This window comes from Motacilla alba, chromosome 5 (genome assembly GCF_015832195.1).
Source record: "Motacilla alba alba isolate MOTALB_02 chromosome 5, Motacilla_alba_V1.0_pri, whole genome shotgun sequence".
NCBI classification, from domain to species: Eukaryota; Metazoa; Chordata; class Aves; order Passeriformes; family Motacillidae; genus Motacilla; species Motacilla alba.
In genome coordinates this window covers 55,502,488-55,521,173 of record NC_052020.1, presented here as the reverse complement: position 1 = coordinate 55,521,173, position 18,686 = coordinate 55,502,488, and the positions used below count along the sequence as shown (strand labels likewise).

Sequence of the window (18,686 nt, the reverse complement as noted above, 5' to 3'; positions counted from 1 at the left end):
AATACCTTTATTAGACAAACACAGACATCTGACCTTTGACAACTTATTTTATTTAAGGATAAAAAAAGAGAGTTTTTTTTCCAGGAGTTTTTCTGGTTTTCTCCTTCCATTTCTCTAAGGATGCAATGCCACAGAAGTACTTTGTGCAATCCTTAGCAAAACCAGCACCCCAAAGTGTTAAAGCCACCCTAAACAATCCCAGGACACACTCATTTCTCCCAGCACAGACTTCAAGACGTGTGTGTGGATGCAAACACCTTCTCCTTGAACCCAAGGTTAAATTTGTTCACATTAATGCATCCACTCACTCCCAAGTGGTCAGTGCTAAAAAATGCACTCTGGTTTCTGCCTTAGTCATGCACACAAAGGTAAACATTTTGGAGTTCAATTCAACTTCACACAAGAAAAATAAAACAGAAAATAAATCAATTCCTTTTCCTTATCACTGTAGGAGATGCTTAGTAATAGCCAAGTGGGAAATTTCATCTTTAATTTTATCTTATTTCTAGACATGAAATACTACAAAACCTCTTTTTTACTTATTATCTGTTTATTCCATGGGCATGAACATATGAGTAGTGTTTTTTTTTTTACTAGTCATTTATTTTGTTATTTGCCAAAATCTATCAATCTGACCTCAGAAGTAAATTTAATCTTCCCCAACTTTATAACCTTAGATACCATCTATCACACTATATTCTCCCCAATTCCAAAGATTTAGCTCTGTAGGAGATAAAGTGGATTAAAGACATATTGAGGATTATAGATTATGCAGTTAGAACAAACACAAGCAAGTATTTCAAATAGCTGACCCTACAGAAAGGAATCACATTCTGTTCTCAAGATGATATACAAAAATAGAAAGCACATTCCACTAGGAAAATATTTACTTAATAATTTATCATTTAAGAACTACTACTGTACAAATGAAAGTACAAAAGACAGCATCTTGAAATCCATGTGAAGATACATATGTGGTGATCACAACACATCTTCAGTTTCAATTGTAATTGGATTTACAAGGTCTACTCTATTCCAGCACAAATCACACTTCAGTTTTCCCTTCAGTTTTCCTACGTTTAAAGCAGATTCCAGTTTTTTTTTGATAGAAGAGGCTGACACACACAGTGCTGCCAAAAAGTCTAGAAATAAAAGGATAAAAATCTCCAAGTATCCAACTGGAAAGAAATGCCAGTGAGATATAAGAATCAATTTAGTCCAGACATTAATAACTTCCTTAATGATCTAATGATTAAAATAGCATATAGATAACATCTTCAGAGGATATTAAATAGGGAACTTTGAGTAGCAGTAAAGTCAGAAATAATACAAAGGAACCTAAGCACATTCCTTACACAGCCAGAAAATAATGTGAAATTCAGTTTGGAAAAACATCAGCTAATACATCTGGGAAAAATAATCACAAATATAGATATTCAATATGGACAAGAAACCTGGGAAACAACAATGCAGAAAAACTGCATGAACCACAAACACAGCATGAGCAAAAAAGAAGAGGGAGTGTCTGTCCAGCCACTGAATCTAGGAATGGGGGGAAGGCTGAATTACTTCCCTTTCACCCATTTGACAACTCTCTCAAAATGAAGCACACACGAGTGGGTGCTCTATTCCACGCCTTGTTGCAACTCTGGACTTGAGATAAGACCTGTTCCTTCAGACATTTAAAACTGCATAGGCAAAATATACTATCAAGTACCAGTGCTTTAGCTTAAAAGACCAAGTGTAATGAAAAACGGTCTCTGAATTTTTTATTGTATATGATGTGGTGTTTTAGAGCTTTTTTTGTTATATTTGATATATCAGAACACTTTAACCCAGAAGTATAATACTTCTCCAAAAGCAAATAAACATGAAAATATGCTCATTTCCAAACCATTTGCTTTTTATTGACCATGAAGTTTTGGCACATCTCACCACAACTGAAATTACTTTGAAGATTTTGGCTCTCAAATGAATTTTTGCCATAGTGCAATGCCTGTTCATGTTGGGAACAACTGTACAAAACAAGGGAAGACAAACCAACACTGCACTCGTGTCAAATGAGGTCACCTTAGAATCTATATGAAGGGCATGGCAATCCTCCTCTCTACAAAGTCCTTGATTAATAAAGTTTCTGCAAGAGGAACGATCCTCACCAAACAGGAATTAAGAGAAACTTGCTTAGAGATACTCAAAGCCTGCTTCTGGCCATTTACTTTTTTTTTTCCTAGGTATTATGGCATTCTTTCATTAGGAGAATATCCCAAAAACTTAAGAAAAATAGTTTTACATTGCTAATGGAAATTAGAATATCCCCAATTCCCTTACACTCAAAATCAGCTCAGAAGCATATACAGAAATTCTAAGTATTATTTGGGTTTTGTAGATTGTTTTTTTCTGCTGTGAGGGTGGGAAGTTCACCTCAAGAGTGTTAATTGGAAGATTCTGTCCATTTGAGATTATGGGATACCTGAACCACAACTTAAACTTGGCCCATGAATCAAGAGCTCCAAATGCTGTTTATTAAACTTGACTGTGCACATTATGGATGTGGTAGTTTAGGGACAAACAGGGCAATAAAAGAGCAGGAAGAGGAACAGACTTGTCCTGAGAAATTCAACGCATTTCTCTTTCCACTGGAAATTCCTACAGTTAAAGAGAGACAAAATATTAAAAAAGAGATTCTGACAAGATCATTGACTCTGTGGCTGTCTTTTAAGAAAAAGACAGAATCTTTTTTATTTATTATTTGGGACACTTGTTTGTTCTTCCTGAAATTAAAGAAGAGTGAGAAATTTCACTCTGTGACCTGGAATTTCACAGTTAATAGGAGGATGGAGTAAACATAACCTCAAGTACTTTGTTACTCTCTCCCTCCTTGCCACGATTCCCGCTGACTCATGGCAATGAAGTGTTTAGAATTTTTCCAGGAGCCTTTCCACTGCCTGACTTATGCCTAACCCACAATACAGAGCTCATTTGCTCATTTCTCTAATATTAGGAGACTCACAGCAGCTCTTTTTACTTGTGACTGCAGAGATTTAATCTGGCAGCTCAGATCATATTCCAAAGCAATTTACAGCAACTGACACTTCTTCTGAGATTATGGCATCCAAAATATAGGCTAACAACCACCCTGAAATGCTGACTTCTTCTTGAAGGTCATCTAAAAAGCCCTGCATCCCAACCCTCTCCACATATATAATGGATCTGCTCCCACATCTTTATCATCCAGCCACACCACACCATTTTTCCAAGAGCCAAGCCCAGGTGCCAGAACTCTAGGCATGGTCTCCATCACTTAAGGCACGCAATTTTGGGGCTGCTCTTGACAGAAGGACTAAGAACCACTTATTTCCATCAGCCTTCCTAGCCCTAAAAAGAAAAACTGAAGCAGCATCTAGTCCTGAGTAAAACACTTGTTCAAGTCTGGGTACAGTCAAAACCAGAAAGTTTTACTAAGATTCCCTATTAGAGACAAATCAGAAGAGTGGCTATGTTCCTCTCTCTCTCTCTGCCTCACATTTTCATTCTTTCTGCACTTTTTAAATAGAAATAGAATAGAAATTTCAACCACTGCGGTTTCATAGGACCAGTGAAGAAGGGGGGTCTGTATCCTAGTCAACAGGAGAGGGAGGGGGAAAAACAAGAACTACTCACAGGAGTGCATGGGAGAGAAAGGAAAAGGAAAATTATTGCATGAATAACAGATACAAAAGACTGTCTTGCAGCAAGGTCTGATTACTGCAACAGAGGCAGGATGGAGCTGGTATGTTCTTCCCAGGGTGGATCTCCATCCTGACAGGTCTAGTCTTGCCTCCAGAAGTGCACACAAACAACCACTGTAACACATGGATGGAGCTGAGGGTGAGCAGACTATTTTTTTTGTGTAAGTACAGCTCTAATGTTATTCTACTGAGTTTGTCCATAACCTCTGCAATCCCCTCCACCTGGAGTGCTCCTTTTTAACACGTGTGAGTTTTATCACCCTCTTGTGGAAAAATATGTTATCGTATCCATCAGAGGGTGCAGGAAGAAAAAGAAGTGGGAGTAAGTAAGGAAGGCAGTGATAAGGAACAAGCACAGAAGAAAACAGGAGAAGTATGGGCTGGGTGCAATAAAGAGAAAGTGAAGGAGAACCAAGATGACACAGTACCACCTCAACTTCTTCAAAAAGCTATCGCAAAAATGTTATTTGAAAACATCAAGAGAGCAAGCTGCCAAATTTACTCTCCCTTGGTAACCCTGACAATATTCAACCAATAAGTTTTGTTCTCGACGGCGATTCAAGTACTGTCTCAGCTGTAATCACCACCTTTTGCATTTCTGTTTACACATAGATGGGAAAACATACTCTCTATAAACAGTTTTGAACAGTTAACCTTATATGAAATCAGAAAACACTAACTAGATTTTCTAATTTATACAGAGACTGCATATAACATCTGTGTCCTGCTGCTGGAATGTGAAAGTGGAGAGCACATGAGCAAAACTTGCCAAGAAAACTAATGGAAGTTTATGCATTCACAGTACATCCCACTGGGTAAAATAAAGGAAAAATAAGAATATTTAATTCCTCAAAAATCTGAAATCATCCTTCTCTCAGTTTCTGACTATCCACAGTATCAATTTGTAACAGGAGAAATTTAACTTGCAGTAGATTCCCTTAGCAGCATAATCCATATGACAAAAGCATTCAAAGCAACAAACAAATTGGCTACCAACTACACTGTAAAACTTGAAAATCCAAGTTCAATACAAGCACATGCAAAAAAAAAAAAAAAAAAAAAGCCAAGGAAGTCATAATAACATTAAACTCATGACCCGGTAAAGAAGCATAGAAATCCCAAGCAACAAAAGCACAACTCAGAGCAGGTAGCTATATCACAAGCTTTATGAAAAAATACATCACACACAATGCATCCCTAAAACTTCCTGAAAACCTTCCAGGAATCCTACAGAAAACTACAGACCACATCCAACTACAGTTACTACAAAATACAGTTACTTCTTAATGACATTAAACTTTTTTTCTGATACTCCTCAAAGAGTTAGAAACTCACAAATGATTCTAATGACAAATCTTCTTAGCCTTATGATGAAAGAATACCCAAAGAAATGCTTTCCCCCAATACCCAAACTAAATTTTGCCCAGCCAGCCTTCACAATGAAAATATAAAACAGATAACCATGCAACTTATATTTATTTCATTGTTTTAATGAAAATCTGACAGCAAAGAACTTCTCCAGACAACACACAATTTCAACTTTACCTTATTCTTCATGATGGTATCTAATTTTTCAGAATAAAAACAGTTGTAACTGAGTAGTTCATTGTATCTCCTGCTGGGGGCCAAGTTCTATAACTGATACTTTTAACCAGCAGGGGGACAAAGGTGTCAGCATTTACTCATCACCCCAGAGATACCACTGATGGTTTACTTCAACTTCTGCAAAATGCCATCAAGTAAGGACAGCTAAATCTGTGACTCGTGTTTTGCAGGAGATGCACCTTTTCCAATGCATAAAAATCCTCAGAAATACCCTAATTATGCACAAACTTCTATAATCAGAACGGCAGACTGCTGTCTGCAGTCTCCACATCTCCTGTAACTCGGTCAGCTCTGAAGTCCAACACTGAGGTATCAGAACAAGCTCTTCAGCTCGGGGAACACGAGAAACTGCTGTTACAGAAGAGCTGGCACCATGTCCAACCCTGTAAAACAGACTTTACAGCAATCCGATATTCTAATCTTTCTTTTGGGAAGCTACCCAGAAATGATGCATTTCACTTTTTTTTTTCTTTCTGCCCATTTAACCAGGTACAGCAATTCTGCTGTACTGTTTTCCTTCTCTGCCTCTGTTTTTCTTCTCTGGAAGATGCTACAGGAAGGACCTTGCACTCCACACACAAGGCAAATACTACTGTCTAAGAATCTGCCATACATATTGGAAAGGAGGAAGAGTGGAAAAATCAACAACGAGAATAAATACAAAATAAAGATCCTTTTTTATAAAATGTATTAAAAATGTTGAAGTGTTTTAAAATAAAATCTTTAGTACTTTGTTTTGAAGAAAAAGAAAATAATAATAATGGTTAATGCCAGACATACTGTGAGTTGAAAAATAAACTTCCTACAGGAAATTCAAAAATAAAATGATACTGATATGTATAATTTTGAAAATGCATTTACTCTTAGATTCGTTTACTCTAACAATTAGAAAAAAACTACTGGTGAAAAACTTTCCATTACTGTGGATCATTATTACGCCTAATCAAACTGATTCCTCTTTGGTCTGACTTCAAGACTTCATTGAAAACAGGTGAAATTTTCAATCAAGTGCAACAACTAAGGGCAGAAAAGTATTTTACACTAATTCTTTGGACAGATGCCTTATCTTTTGAAATGCTTGATAAAGATCCTCTGACTGTAGCTGCACTGTTTTTTACTTTAAGCAGAAAACCACAGACACAGAAACTATCAACCCTACATAAATATTCACCAGCATTTCAGATCAGCTGAATTAACTGTTTGAGAGGACACAGGATCAAGCACACCACTAAAATCAGGAGGAGGTGGAATGCTCCCAACAATCTGTTTCACACTGTGGCCCTCAAATACTTCTCTCAGCAGATGAGAGGCCACACTTGGCTCCAGAACTTCTCAAAGTTTTGCCACCAGAAAAAAAAACCTTCCTGTCACTGCACCTGCAACCAGAATGACATTACCAGGGAGGTTTCAAAGGAAGATTCTAGTATTTTTCTAACAGATTTGCCTTAACCTCTCATGAAGCAAAGTGAGCCCATCTGCTGATACTTGTGAGTTATACAGTTATCAAGAGTACAGTAATCCATAAATACCCATCCCACCAAAACTCCCTGAACTGCCCAAGTCCCTTCCTCTGTTACTAAGGATTTTTGCCTGATTGAGTCAAAGAAACAGCAATAACTTGAATGAAAAAACTGTAGGTGAAAGGAAGTTACCCTGAACCTAAAAATAGTTGTGTGTCCTCCTCCCACTCCCCAGAAAGCATTAATGAAAGTGCTCTTTTCTCAGGGAGGCATAGCTTACAATGGATAAATGTGAAAGGACTGCTGCCTTACTATAAAGCTCTACCAATGAACAGAAGCACTATCCCGTTTGAAAAACAGAAGAGAAAATTAAACAAACTCAAAACATACTTTGTATAAGACATTAAATATGTCTATAGCTTATTTATATACACTTATATATTATACACATGTAATATACACAAACACAGATTTTATAAATACACACATAATTCCAGAGAGATGGAAAATGTGTTCTTTCACAACAGTAAAGCTCCATAACATAATCAATTATAAAGGCAGCACTATACTTCAACAATCATGTGCACTATATAGAAATAATAGCTTGGCTGAACCAGAACTTGTATTTGATGAAGGTACTTCAGGAGAGGAATATAAAGGAGGCACTTATTACAGAAACAGGAGGTTTTATTACAGACCCACAGAGTTACACTTGGGCACAGAAAAGAAAATGGCAATATTATTAGAGAGATAAGTATTACTGGGAAATGTTATAAAGACATACTGTACAAGTACAGACTGAAACCAAAAGTTTTTCATGGCCAGGCTGGATGGAGCTTTGAGCAACCTGGTCTGTGAAAGGTGTCCCTGTCCATGGCAGGGGGTTGGAACGAGATCATCTTTAAGGTCCCTTCCAACTCAAACCATTCTGGGACTCTGTGATTCTATGATCAAGTCTAAACGCCCTGCAGAAAATTATCAAGATTTTAGACTCAATCTTGTGAACAGTACAGAAACACATTCTACATAATTACAACTTACTTCACTTTAAAAATTATTAAAAAGAAAAAAGAAAAGGAAAAGGTGGGAATCATCATCACTACACACTTCCAGAAGCAAGACTGAGAAATTCCAGAAGTGAAACAATTACACTGGTGGAGGTTTCAAAAAGAAAGTTAAACAAAACAAAACCAAACCAAACCACCTTCCCCCAAAAAATAAAAAATAAGCCACCACCACTCTGGCCATAGGAAAATCGCCAGTCCTAGAGAGACTCAGAAATCAATACAGAGAACTGACTGGACACATTGGAAGATTGGGGATAAGCTGACAGAATTCCTCACCAACTGCATTTTCACACATACACTGTTAAGATAAAAGGGTATTTCTTCTACTTAACCTGTCCATTCTCTACAAATGTTGTCCTACAAAAATACATTCCCAATGTGGGAGACAGTAACAAGCAACCAAAAAATAAAAAAGTCAGAATGTAATTAGTATATTGAAACAACCAGAAACCTCTAAGATTACTGGAAAAAATTTTCTACAATCAACAGATGTAAACAGATTATAAAGAAGGTTAAGTACATATTCAAAAACCAACTGACAAGAGCACAAAGAAAGTGAAGAAATTTATTACTTATGACTAGAACATCATACATATTCATAAAGAAAATACTGGGCTAAGTCCTTCTTCCTTTTGAGATTGTGGCCCTGTTCCCAAATCTTACACAGAAATGACCTATTATGTCCAGATTTATATCAACCAGAATGGGCATAAAATTCCTAGAAGCAGTTCCAGGATTCATCCCTGATTATGTACATGCAGCTCAAACCAAGTTCCAGTGTTTCTTCCATGCAATAAATTAGGAGTCCTAAGATCTTCTTCTAATTCTGTAAATAAAGCCGAATTTTATTTTGGGAAATCATAACCACTGTGACCCTAAATTCCTGTTTATATATGAGAAGAGAGCATTTAGCTCAGTGATTTTATTAACAGTTTACTGATATTTGTATATCTGATATCTGTAAAACATTCCAAATGTCTCAAATGAAGAGCAGCACAGAGAAGATAAGCAGGCAGCTCCCATGGAAGCCAAGAGAAAACAAACTCTTTCTTCTTCTACAACTCAAATCATAATTATTTCCCATATGACGAGCTTTAGGTGGCATCCATAGGTCTGCAAATGCCTGGATACTTTTTTTATGATAAAGGAATCTTTTAAATATTCAAAAGTAACCCCATTTGAAAAAGAAGGTGCACATCTTGCAGTTCTCAGTCAAGAGTCTTTTCGAATTGTTAGGATTTTTTACTCTTTAGGAACCTCAGCATTTGACCAGTAGATAAGATTCACAAGAAAAGCTTATAATAAAATCTCAGCTATAGGGAAATAATTTAATGATCAAAAGCAAACAGCAAGTGGAAAGAGATTTTTCCCTTTTTGACTATGTAATGCTCTTTTGTTGCCACTACACCAATTCTTTAATGCCATGGAAACTATCTGATAAACGTATTAGAAGCTCAATAAATTTCATAATATTGAGGTAGCAAAGCAATTGGTACAGTTGACAGAGAACTTCTGCTCTGAGCACTTATTTAAGGAGGAAAAACCATCTAAAAAATATCATACTTTGAAATGTTTTTGACAAAAATATACAATAGTTGCAGAGAACATGAAACTAACCTTCACTAATTATATTAAATCATTGGAAAATGTGGAAGGATGACAAGAAAAAAAACACACCCTGAATTACAAAAATGGGATACAAATGATTTAACAATTAACAGTCTGGCTTTTGGATAGTTTGCTTTGCCTAACTTCTGTATTTGTAATGAGGGCAAGGGGGGTGGCAGCGATGCTGTGAGCTACATGCAAGTTTTCTGTGCAATTTCTCAGGATGCTAAATGTGCATTGGTAAGACACATGATGTTTTTAATCATCTCTGCATATGTTTTCATCCTCTGAACACTCTGCTACCTCTACAGACACCAGGCAGAAACACAAACGAGCTCCCCCTCCCCCTTTCACAGGTAATATTGAAATTGCTCTGTTCTCACATGTCCAGCACTTACAATATACTCTTTTTCCAGCCAAATGCTTTCTAACATTGCACTCCTGCTGTTCCACCTCTAGAGACTTCCAAGTAAAAAGAGCAGCTATACAAAATGAAAGCAAAACAGTCCTCCAATAAATAATACACCTATCCAATGCATCTACAATCCTATTTTCCTCTACAGAACAAGCTCGATTTGAGGCACGCCACAAACCTGGTTAGCAAACCTGGAAGGGAATCTCAGGCACAGAGATGGAATTACTCAATCCCAAAAAAGGGCCCTTCACCAGGACTGCTCTGTCACCTAAGGCACCTGTCAGCCTGGGTAATACCAGCAGCCTCTTCAAAGTACAGCCAAAATCCATCATGCACTGCGAGACACACCAGGGAAAAGCATGCAACCTTCAAAAAACGCATGTGAGGAACGTACAGAGGAGCACACCCAGGCAAAATGCAACTGTGCCACAGCTCCCATGTGCACTTCCCATCCCATTCCTCTACACTTGAAACAAAGGAGAAAACACTGGGCTTCAAGTGTTCTACTGGACAATAGTCAGATTTTAAAAGATAACTTCAAAGCAGATTTATTCACAATGCAATAAATAAAAATATAATGAAATCATCTGAAAATTTAAGTCTTTACTCTAGGCAAACAGCAGTTTTTGACTTCCGGCTTTTGAAAGCCTGAACTCAGCCCAGCAGAGCCTCAGAAGGAACACCTTGCTTTCCAAATACATTAAATGTTTGTTTATAAACTGATACCATGCACATATGGGGCTTTTTTTTTAAATATGAGAGCAACAACTTCATTTCTCTATAGTTTTTTTTCCCCTGAAATGAACAACACTGAAAATTCCAGTTGTTCTTATTCCATTTCCTAAATAGCAGCTTATCCTTCAGACTTGCACACAGCATCAAAACATAGTATCTCTCTTATTTTTCTTTCCCAAAATATTTTTATTACCAAATGAACAACAACAAGGCTGGCTTATCTATCTGTTTTTGCAATACAGGCGTGTATGCTCACAGAAGGCAACAGACTGCATTGAAACACTACCAAAACAAGCCATTTCACTCTGTGTGACTCTGCCCCTAGGGAAAGGAAGGAGAGCAGATAAGATGTGACAGATGTGTAGTCATGTCACTTAATACACTACTGGAAGGTGCTCAGATCATTATGGTGACAGGCAGAGTATAAAAACTTGCAAGGAATGGACCAAGCAGTTACCCAGTTTTCTGCATACATGATTCTTGTAATCACAGAAGATACTGAAGGCCATAAAGTGCTGTGTGAGATAAAGCAGCCTGCCAATGTCAATATGCAATATAGCCACAAAAAAAAATTTAAAAAAATAATAGAAGGGAGCATAACATGTATGTTTGTGTAAGCAAAATCCCTCCATCATGCATAAGAAATACATCTGAGGAATACGAAGTTGAGGTCTGTCCTCTAAAAATTTCCCATACTGAAATATTTCTGAAGAGGTTTAATTAAACTTGAAATTTACTCAAACCAGGAAGCTTATCAATTGCACATCTCCAAACTAAGTTCAGTTTTCTGAGACTTTAAAAAGCTACTTTGCTGGTATCTCTTCTCTATATGGGTTTAAATGACAAATTTTTCCAGGATAAAACTGGAAATCATACAGTTACTGGACAGAAGGAATAGGACTGGTCACTTGTTGGAAGGTGAGTGTAACCATAAGAGTTACAAAATAATCAGGACATTCATTAAATTGGTCAAGAAAAGGATGAAAAACACAGGAGAAAATAATTTCCTCACTTCGAGCAGACTTAACAATCCTGAATGTTACAAATATTAATGTAGGTCAAGAATATTTCCAAACAGCAGCAAGATTTTTAGCTGCCAGTGTCCCTTCTGCAGGGACCAATAGCTCTGCTGTTTAGAGAGGTTGTTAGGCCCAAATCTCACAAATTAATCTGCACAGGTAGATGCCTGCACCTCTGGGAATCCCGCATTAAGGCCAAGAGGGAAAACCAACTCCCAGGATCACATTCTTAATTTGAAGCTGGACCACTGTAACTCATTATGACACTAATCATAAATGTCTCACCAACACTCTCTGCTCCCCATCTGTTTGTTTTATCTTATTATAGTTTTATATCTCAATCCTCAGGACTGGCTGCAGTAGTCAAATTAAGCACCTGGACACGCCTGTGTTTCTGCAAGGTGAGGTTCTCACTGTTTTACTTATGCTTGTGCCCATGCCTGGTTTACTCCTTGAAAGGGACTACAGAATAGAGTGAAATAATTACAACATCAATTTCTTCATTTGTACAAATACAAATCCTAATGTTTTCCACTAATCCCATCGTTTAAGCCAAAGGGTAAACTCCAGTCACCTTCCAAAACGCAGCAACTGGTATGAAATAACCTGCATATCAAAATTACCTGAAAAAGCATAAAACTGAGCTTTAAAATTACTTGAAAGAAGTGTTTGCTTCTTTATCATATTGTCACAAAACAACAAAAGAGTTCAACAACAGAGAGGAAAAAAAATTTAGAATCATAGAATAACCTGAGTTGAAAGGAACCCACAGGATTATTGAAGTCCAACTCCCGGCCATGCACAGGATCACCCAAAGAATCACAAATAATATTCACTGCAGACTACAAAATCAAATCCAGTGGCATCAACCAACCCTAAACTGAGAAATACTGAATAAAAGTCACCACCAGGCACGGTGCAGGGGGGCTGGGTGCAAATTTCATTTGACTCAGGAGATTCCATTTGCGCATTCTTAAAGGGAGCCACAGAAAGAAGCCCACAGTATTGCCATGACAGGTCCACAGGAACTAATCCTAGAATCCTACTTTTAATTAAAGACACACATTAAGGTGAGAGATTTTTTGGGAAGTTTGGGGTTTGCTGGGTTTTTTTGCAACTACTGTATCTTTATGAAGTGGGGTTGAGAAGTAACCAAAGTGCAGTTCCTCATTTGTTACATGTTTCAATACTCTGATTAATACATTTGTCCAAGGTAGATGAGAGAATGTGGGGAATATACTTGCCCAAAAAGGAAGAAAAGGGACAGACAAAGTACTAAACTTCCTATTTTCCAGAATTATCAGTACCAGCCATGCCTACTTTCACTACTTAGAGCAGAAATGAAGAATAGCAATGAAAAAAACACACAGAAGTAAATAAACCATTTGAGAAGTCAGTGTTGAAGACTTCTGAAAGGTGATTCCCCCTTCCTCCCCAGACAGACATTCTGAGAGGTGCTTTTGACCCCTGGATTTGTGCTGAAATTCAGTGACAACTAGAATTCAGGGGAAGCAGTCAAGGTATCACAGAGATATTGGCATCCTTTTAAGAGCAGTATGCTGGATCATATTTTTCCTTCTCAAATTAGAGGTTAAATCTGCCAGCAGAAACTCAACCAGCATTGGGATATGCAAGATCTCAAAACAGCAGGGCCTTGCCTAAGACCAGACTGGCAGCATCTTTCCCCCTGGGAGGCTGCAGCTCATGGGACCCTTCCATTTCAAAATCCAGCAGAAGGCAGGACCTGGGAGCTATCCATGCACAAATGGTATGAGAGGGGATCCCACCTCCTCTCTTGCTGTAGGAGCTGCAGTTGGCACCACTATCCCAGGGTGCAGATCCACACACCATGGAAAGATACTAAAAACCAGTTTCCTTCAGCTCACAAGTCCATTTACCCTTACCAGAATTACTGCTGATTTATGTCAGCTGCTGAAGATTCACAAACCACAACACTCTTGCACAAAGCCTGAGAGCCTTGAAAATTCAAGTCATGGTAGGGGTTAACATCAGCATTTAGAACTTTCATAAGTATTGCAAACAATTACCACACCCTCAAGTCACAGATAAAATATTTTGTAGAGCTTAAATACATATATATCTGGCATGAAACATTTCTCTATGCCTGCAAAATTTCCCTGCAATTCCTGACAACAGAATACTTTGATTTTCGAAGTTGGCTGTTGAGCAAAAATTGTTTTATTATTAAAAACTGTGTTTAATCTTACCTTTTAGCAGAGGCAGGGGAGTTAACTCGATAGGCTTGCCCTGAGACCTGAACTGGGAGGAGCTTTGTGACCTCTTCTGTCTGGCTTTTCTGACGGACTTCCGAGAAAATCCGTCTACTTTATCCACTGATGGAGGAGTAGTTGGTGCTGAGGACATATCCCTACTGAAGGAAAGAACATGTTAAAAATGTCTTCCAAATGAGTGAAACAGGTAAAGATTAATCTAAACTTTCCATATATCTTCTTCCTGCACTGCTCTCCTGTTGACAACTCACATTGGTAAACTGTTGAGAGATCTAACCCATCTTATGGATGGAATAAACTTCATGGAACTTAATTATTAGTGTAGTAATTCCTCTTGCTTACTTTTTTATCTGTGTCTCCTATTTGCCAAAAAAAATCAGACCTTATGCTGACATCACTGCATTCAGAATTTCATCAGAACAGAACTTCATACACCTGCAGACCTGGCTGTAGCTTTAAATTATGTGCTCCTTGGGATGAAGTAATTTCAACTTACTCTGCTAAAGAATGGGTACACAAAGAGGCACAGATGGTTTTTTGGCATTAAGGTTACCCATATGCACAGGACAAAAACCACAGGACAGAACAAAAACTCCATTTATTTGCCACACCTACCTACAAGATTTTATAGAAATTTAGGAAAGTATAGTAAAGAGTACTGCTACATTTCACAATTTCACTGACAAATTGTGCATATTACTTCTTTATTCTCCACTTCAGAAACACTCAGGTATTTTCCTGTGAGTGCCTTTACATGTAGTGATTCCATGTCCTGGCATTTCTGGACGACTGGCAGTGGGGTAAGCAGTAACTGCTCTAAGGGCATGAGACACACAAGGTTTGCAGGGAGAGGCAGAGAGCCAAAAAAGGCTTCTGCAAGCAAAAGTTTGTTTGTTTCCCAACTTCAGCTGGCCTAAGCAATGGGCATTTGCTTCTTCCTACAAAACCTGCCTAGGTGGTACTCCTGGAGCTGGACTGTGTACCACTAGCAAACACTGAATTAATGCATCCAGCTATTTTATTTACCAGTCTGGTCCTGCCTGTTAAAAAGGCCCATCAGAGCTTGATGAAATACATGAGTAATACTCAAGGGAGAGGAGACAGGAGGAATTCAGGCCTACACGTTACGAGCAGCTCGGTGCACAGTTAACTCCAGCAGCCTCATCTGCATTAATGACGGGACCATTAAGCAGGGCAGCTCTGTCGATTTCGGCCAGGACAGGCAAAGTTAAGCATCGGCGTAAGCACTTGCAGGATCAGGGTCTTACAGCACGTCCTTGGAAAGCATTACTCATCCTCAATGTCTGTTGACTTCAATTACCAAAGTGACTCGTGTGCTACAAGAAGTTGATTCCACAACATACAGAACACTTTCGAGTACTTATTATTTTTATTGAAATATCTGGTTACTCGTGTGCTTCGCAGATTACTAAATCCACGGAAAGAGGCATTATTTGGGTTTGTCTTTTGTAAGAAAAGCTTTCGAAAGCATGATTTGTTGCAACAGTGTAAACAAGCTCCAAAAGATAAGAACTATTTAGTGCAGAATCACATATAGGTGCACTGAATCTATCAAAAATGGAGTACAAACTCCATAGCTTTTTTCAAGGAAGCATGTGCAGCACCCAGAAGCTGAACTGTTCAGCTGGCATCACAATAATGAAAAAAAACCTTATTGCATCTTTTTGATTTCTCCTGAGGTATTCTTTCACTACCAGCTTAGGCTTTCTAAATATAATATACTATCAGCAACATGAACCCGTACCTTAAACTGGTCTTGTTTATCACCCGGGCAAGGAAAAAAAAAAAAAGCCACCATCACCAGGGCATTCAGGCCCCAGCCAAGATTAATAAATAAAAAAGTCAGATAAACTGGAATAGAATGGCCTGTACTTTAGTAACCCACTTCTAAGATTTCAACAGTCCGCCAAAAAACACACAAAGTTACCTGTTACATAAACCAAATTCTGAATATATCAGCAAAAATATATTCCCTAAACCTGAATCGGTTTGGCCCCATCTCATCTCATCAGAAAGCTTCCCCTCCTCATCACGTGCATCATTAAAGTGTAACCATCCCTGCAGAAATGTTTGCACGCTCCCTCCAAATTAAATTACAAAAAATAATAAAAATAGTAATAATGGACAGCGACTAAAGTAGATCACTTAAACTGCAGGATCATTGTGTCAGCAAGGAGCTTTACTGACACTTCACCGCTGTAAATTTAGTAACAGTTTCCCTAACCTGCTTTATAAATTATTAAAATCTAATTCTAATTCAACAAGACTACATCCAGCCTAACAACCTTACAGTAAACACTGATCTTTTTTTCGCCTCTCCAAATGAACATTCGCTGCCCTGCATACACTATCACAGGGAAATACTCTGTTTCCACCAACACTGGGGGGGGAGGGGGGAATAAAGCCCGAGATTATTTATTGTGTGCGAGGGGGAAAGCTGCAAACCCGGCCACCGCTCCCTGCTTCCTCCGCTCCATTCCCCGAGTATTTTGGTAAATACGAAGCCACGCTCATCAGATCCGCCGGTCCCGGGGGTGGGGGGGGGAAGTGAAAATACCGACGGCTATCGGCGGGGAAGGGAGCAGAGGCGCAATTATCCGCTCTCGGCTGTCATTTCCAGACGGGATCTCCGCAGCTGGAACATGTCCTCCCGCAGCCCCCCGCGCCTCCTCCTCCCGCACCGCCGGGCCGGCGATGGAGTTACCTTGACGCTCCCGGTAGAGAAGCCGGAGACGGAGGGAGGCGGCGGCGGCCTTGGCGGAGCGCGGCCGATGCCTGGCGGCGGCGGCGGCCCGAGTGCGGTTCTCGCCGGGCTCGGTCGCTGCCGCGGCGGCGCAGGAGCCCTGTAGGCCTCGGCCTCGGCGGCGGCGGCAGCGCGGCCTCCCCGGCGCAGGGCGGCGTCGGCGGCGGGTTCAGGCGCGGGCGGCTCCGCTCAGTCCCGTGCACTCCCCGCTGCCTGCGGTGCTGCTGCCTCTTCACATTCCCGGAGAAGGGCCCTGCGAGGCGGGAGGGAGCCGAGCCGAGCCGAGGGGGAGCGGCGGGCGCGGGGGGGGGCAGTGCCGAGCAGGGCGGGGAGCGCTGCTGTTCCGCCGGCGGCTGGCGCGGGGGAGAGCGAGCGGGGGGTCCCGGTGGGCGTCGGGGTCTCGCTCCTATTGTGGCTCTCAGCGGGCTCCGGCCATGGCACTCGCTCGCACGCACTCGCTCTCGCTCACAACCGAGCGCGCTGCTGCCACCGCCCCCCGCCCGCGGACCGCCCCCGACCGCCCACCGGAGCCGCCGCCGGGACGCGCCGCCTCAGTGGCGCCCGGAGCCGCCTTGGCCGCCGGGACCGCCGGGAAAGGGCCGCCCCCTCCCCCGGCAGCGCGGCCCCGCGCGTCCCTCGCCTCTGTCGCCCGCGTCCCTCGCCCGGGCGAGCGGCGGGGCCCGTCGGCTGAGCAGTAAAACCCGGCGCTGCTGAGGGGAAACCGCGCTCAGGCTGAGGTAAAGCCCCGTCGGAGCCTCTCGGGGGGCACGGAGCCCCTTCCCGGGGCGGACTGCGGGCGAGGGGCCGCGCTGCGTGCAGCCGGAGGGACCGAGCCGGCGGTTCCCTGCTTTGGGAAGCAGCCGCTGCACCCCTCACTCTTCTCTGCCGCAGCTCTGCACCCTGGGGTATCTTAGCCCAGTGTGTGATCGCTGTCTGCATCGCTTTTTATTTTTATTTTTTTTTCGTCTCCAAGTATATTTATATGTACTTGGAACCAGGGACCAGCACAATGACTGCTTGTAGATATCATGGTTAAATATCATAAATTTTGTTTCATTTTATCTACCCGATGGCTTGGTGTTTGATGGTTTTGGTTTGTTTTTGCTGGGGGGTTTTCCCAAAATACATCTAATGGCTGCAGGGTGAGGAAGCTGGGCGAGGGTCTGCAGCACACAAGTCCTGTGAGGAGCAGCTGAGGGAGCTGGGGATGTTTAGTCTGGAGAAGAGGAGGCTCAGGGGTGATTTTAGTGCTCTGCAACTCCCTGAAAGGAGGGTGTAGTCAGGGGTTCAGTCTCTTTTCTCTCAGACAAGTGACAGAAGTGAAGGGACGCAGTAGGGGATGTCAGGGAACATCCCTGCTGAGCCAGGGGAGGGTTAGGTTGGACATTAAAATAATTCCTGTACAGGAAGAGTGATTAGACATTGGAATGGGCTGCCCAGGGAATTAATTAATTAAAATAATAAATAAAATAATTCCTGTACAGGAAGAGTGATTAGACATTGGAATGGGCTGCCCAGGGAGATCGGTGGAGTTACTGTTCCTGGAGGTGTTTAAGGAAAGACTGGATGTGCCATGGTCTGGTTGACAAGCTGGTGTTCAGTCATAGATATCAGAGGTCTCTTCCAACCTAACTGATTGTGTGATTCTGTAATGGTCTTAATATGAATGTTATGTTTTAAAAAAAGTTGACATCTATGAGTAGCAGCCTTCCTATGTTGATATGACCAAATCTCTCTGATGTACAGTCTTTTTCTTTAGGAAATTAGCTCAAAGGCAGTTTGAGAGCTGGTTGCTTTGGTGGGTCAGCCACATCCCTGCTGTTTGTGCAGGTACTGAATCCTCTCAACGTTACTAACCCTGCAAAGGATATCTAGTTGTTGTCCTACTCAGCTTCCTGACTCAGCTTTTGGCATAACAGAGGAAGTGAGACTGTGTCAGACTTGATTTAAAGTCATTTAAGCTGTTGTCAAACTGCTTTCAAAACTGCTAATTTTCAGCCAGTTCCCTGGTCCATCTCCCGCTGAGGAACCTG

At 40.8% G+C, this 18,686-nt stretch overlaps 1 protein-coding gene across 3 annotated transcripts in view; it reads right to left on the bottom strand.

Moving 5' to 3' along the window:
* Positions 1–18,076, bottom strand: part of PPP2R5E (protein phosphatase 2 regulatory subunit B'epsilon) — a 74,373-nt gene extending 56,297 nt beyond the window's left edge. Inside the window, exons 1-2 of one of the 3 annotated variants that reach the window (XM_038137272.1) lie at positions 16,615–18,076; positions 13,866–14,029 (exon numbers count right to left, since the gene is read on the bottom strand). In XM_038137272.1, coding sequence (XP_037993200.1) covers positions 13,866–14,022 — 157 coding nt within the window. In that variant the 5' untranslated portion in view covers positions 14,023–14,029; positions 16,615–18,076. The remainder of the gene's footprint in view (positions 1–13,865; positions 14,030–16,614) is intronic. The other 2 variants (XM_038137271.1, XM_038137270.1) reach the window with 2 other exon arrangements.
* Positions 18,077–18,686: the final 610 nt, after the last annotated feature.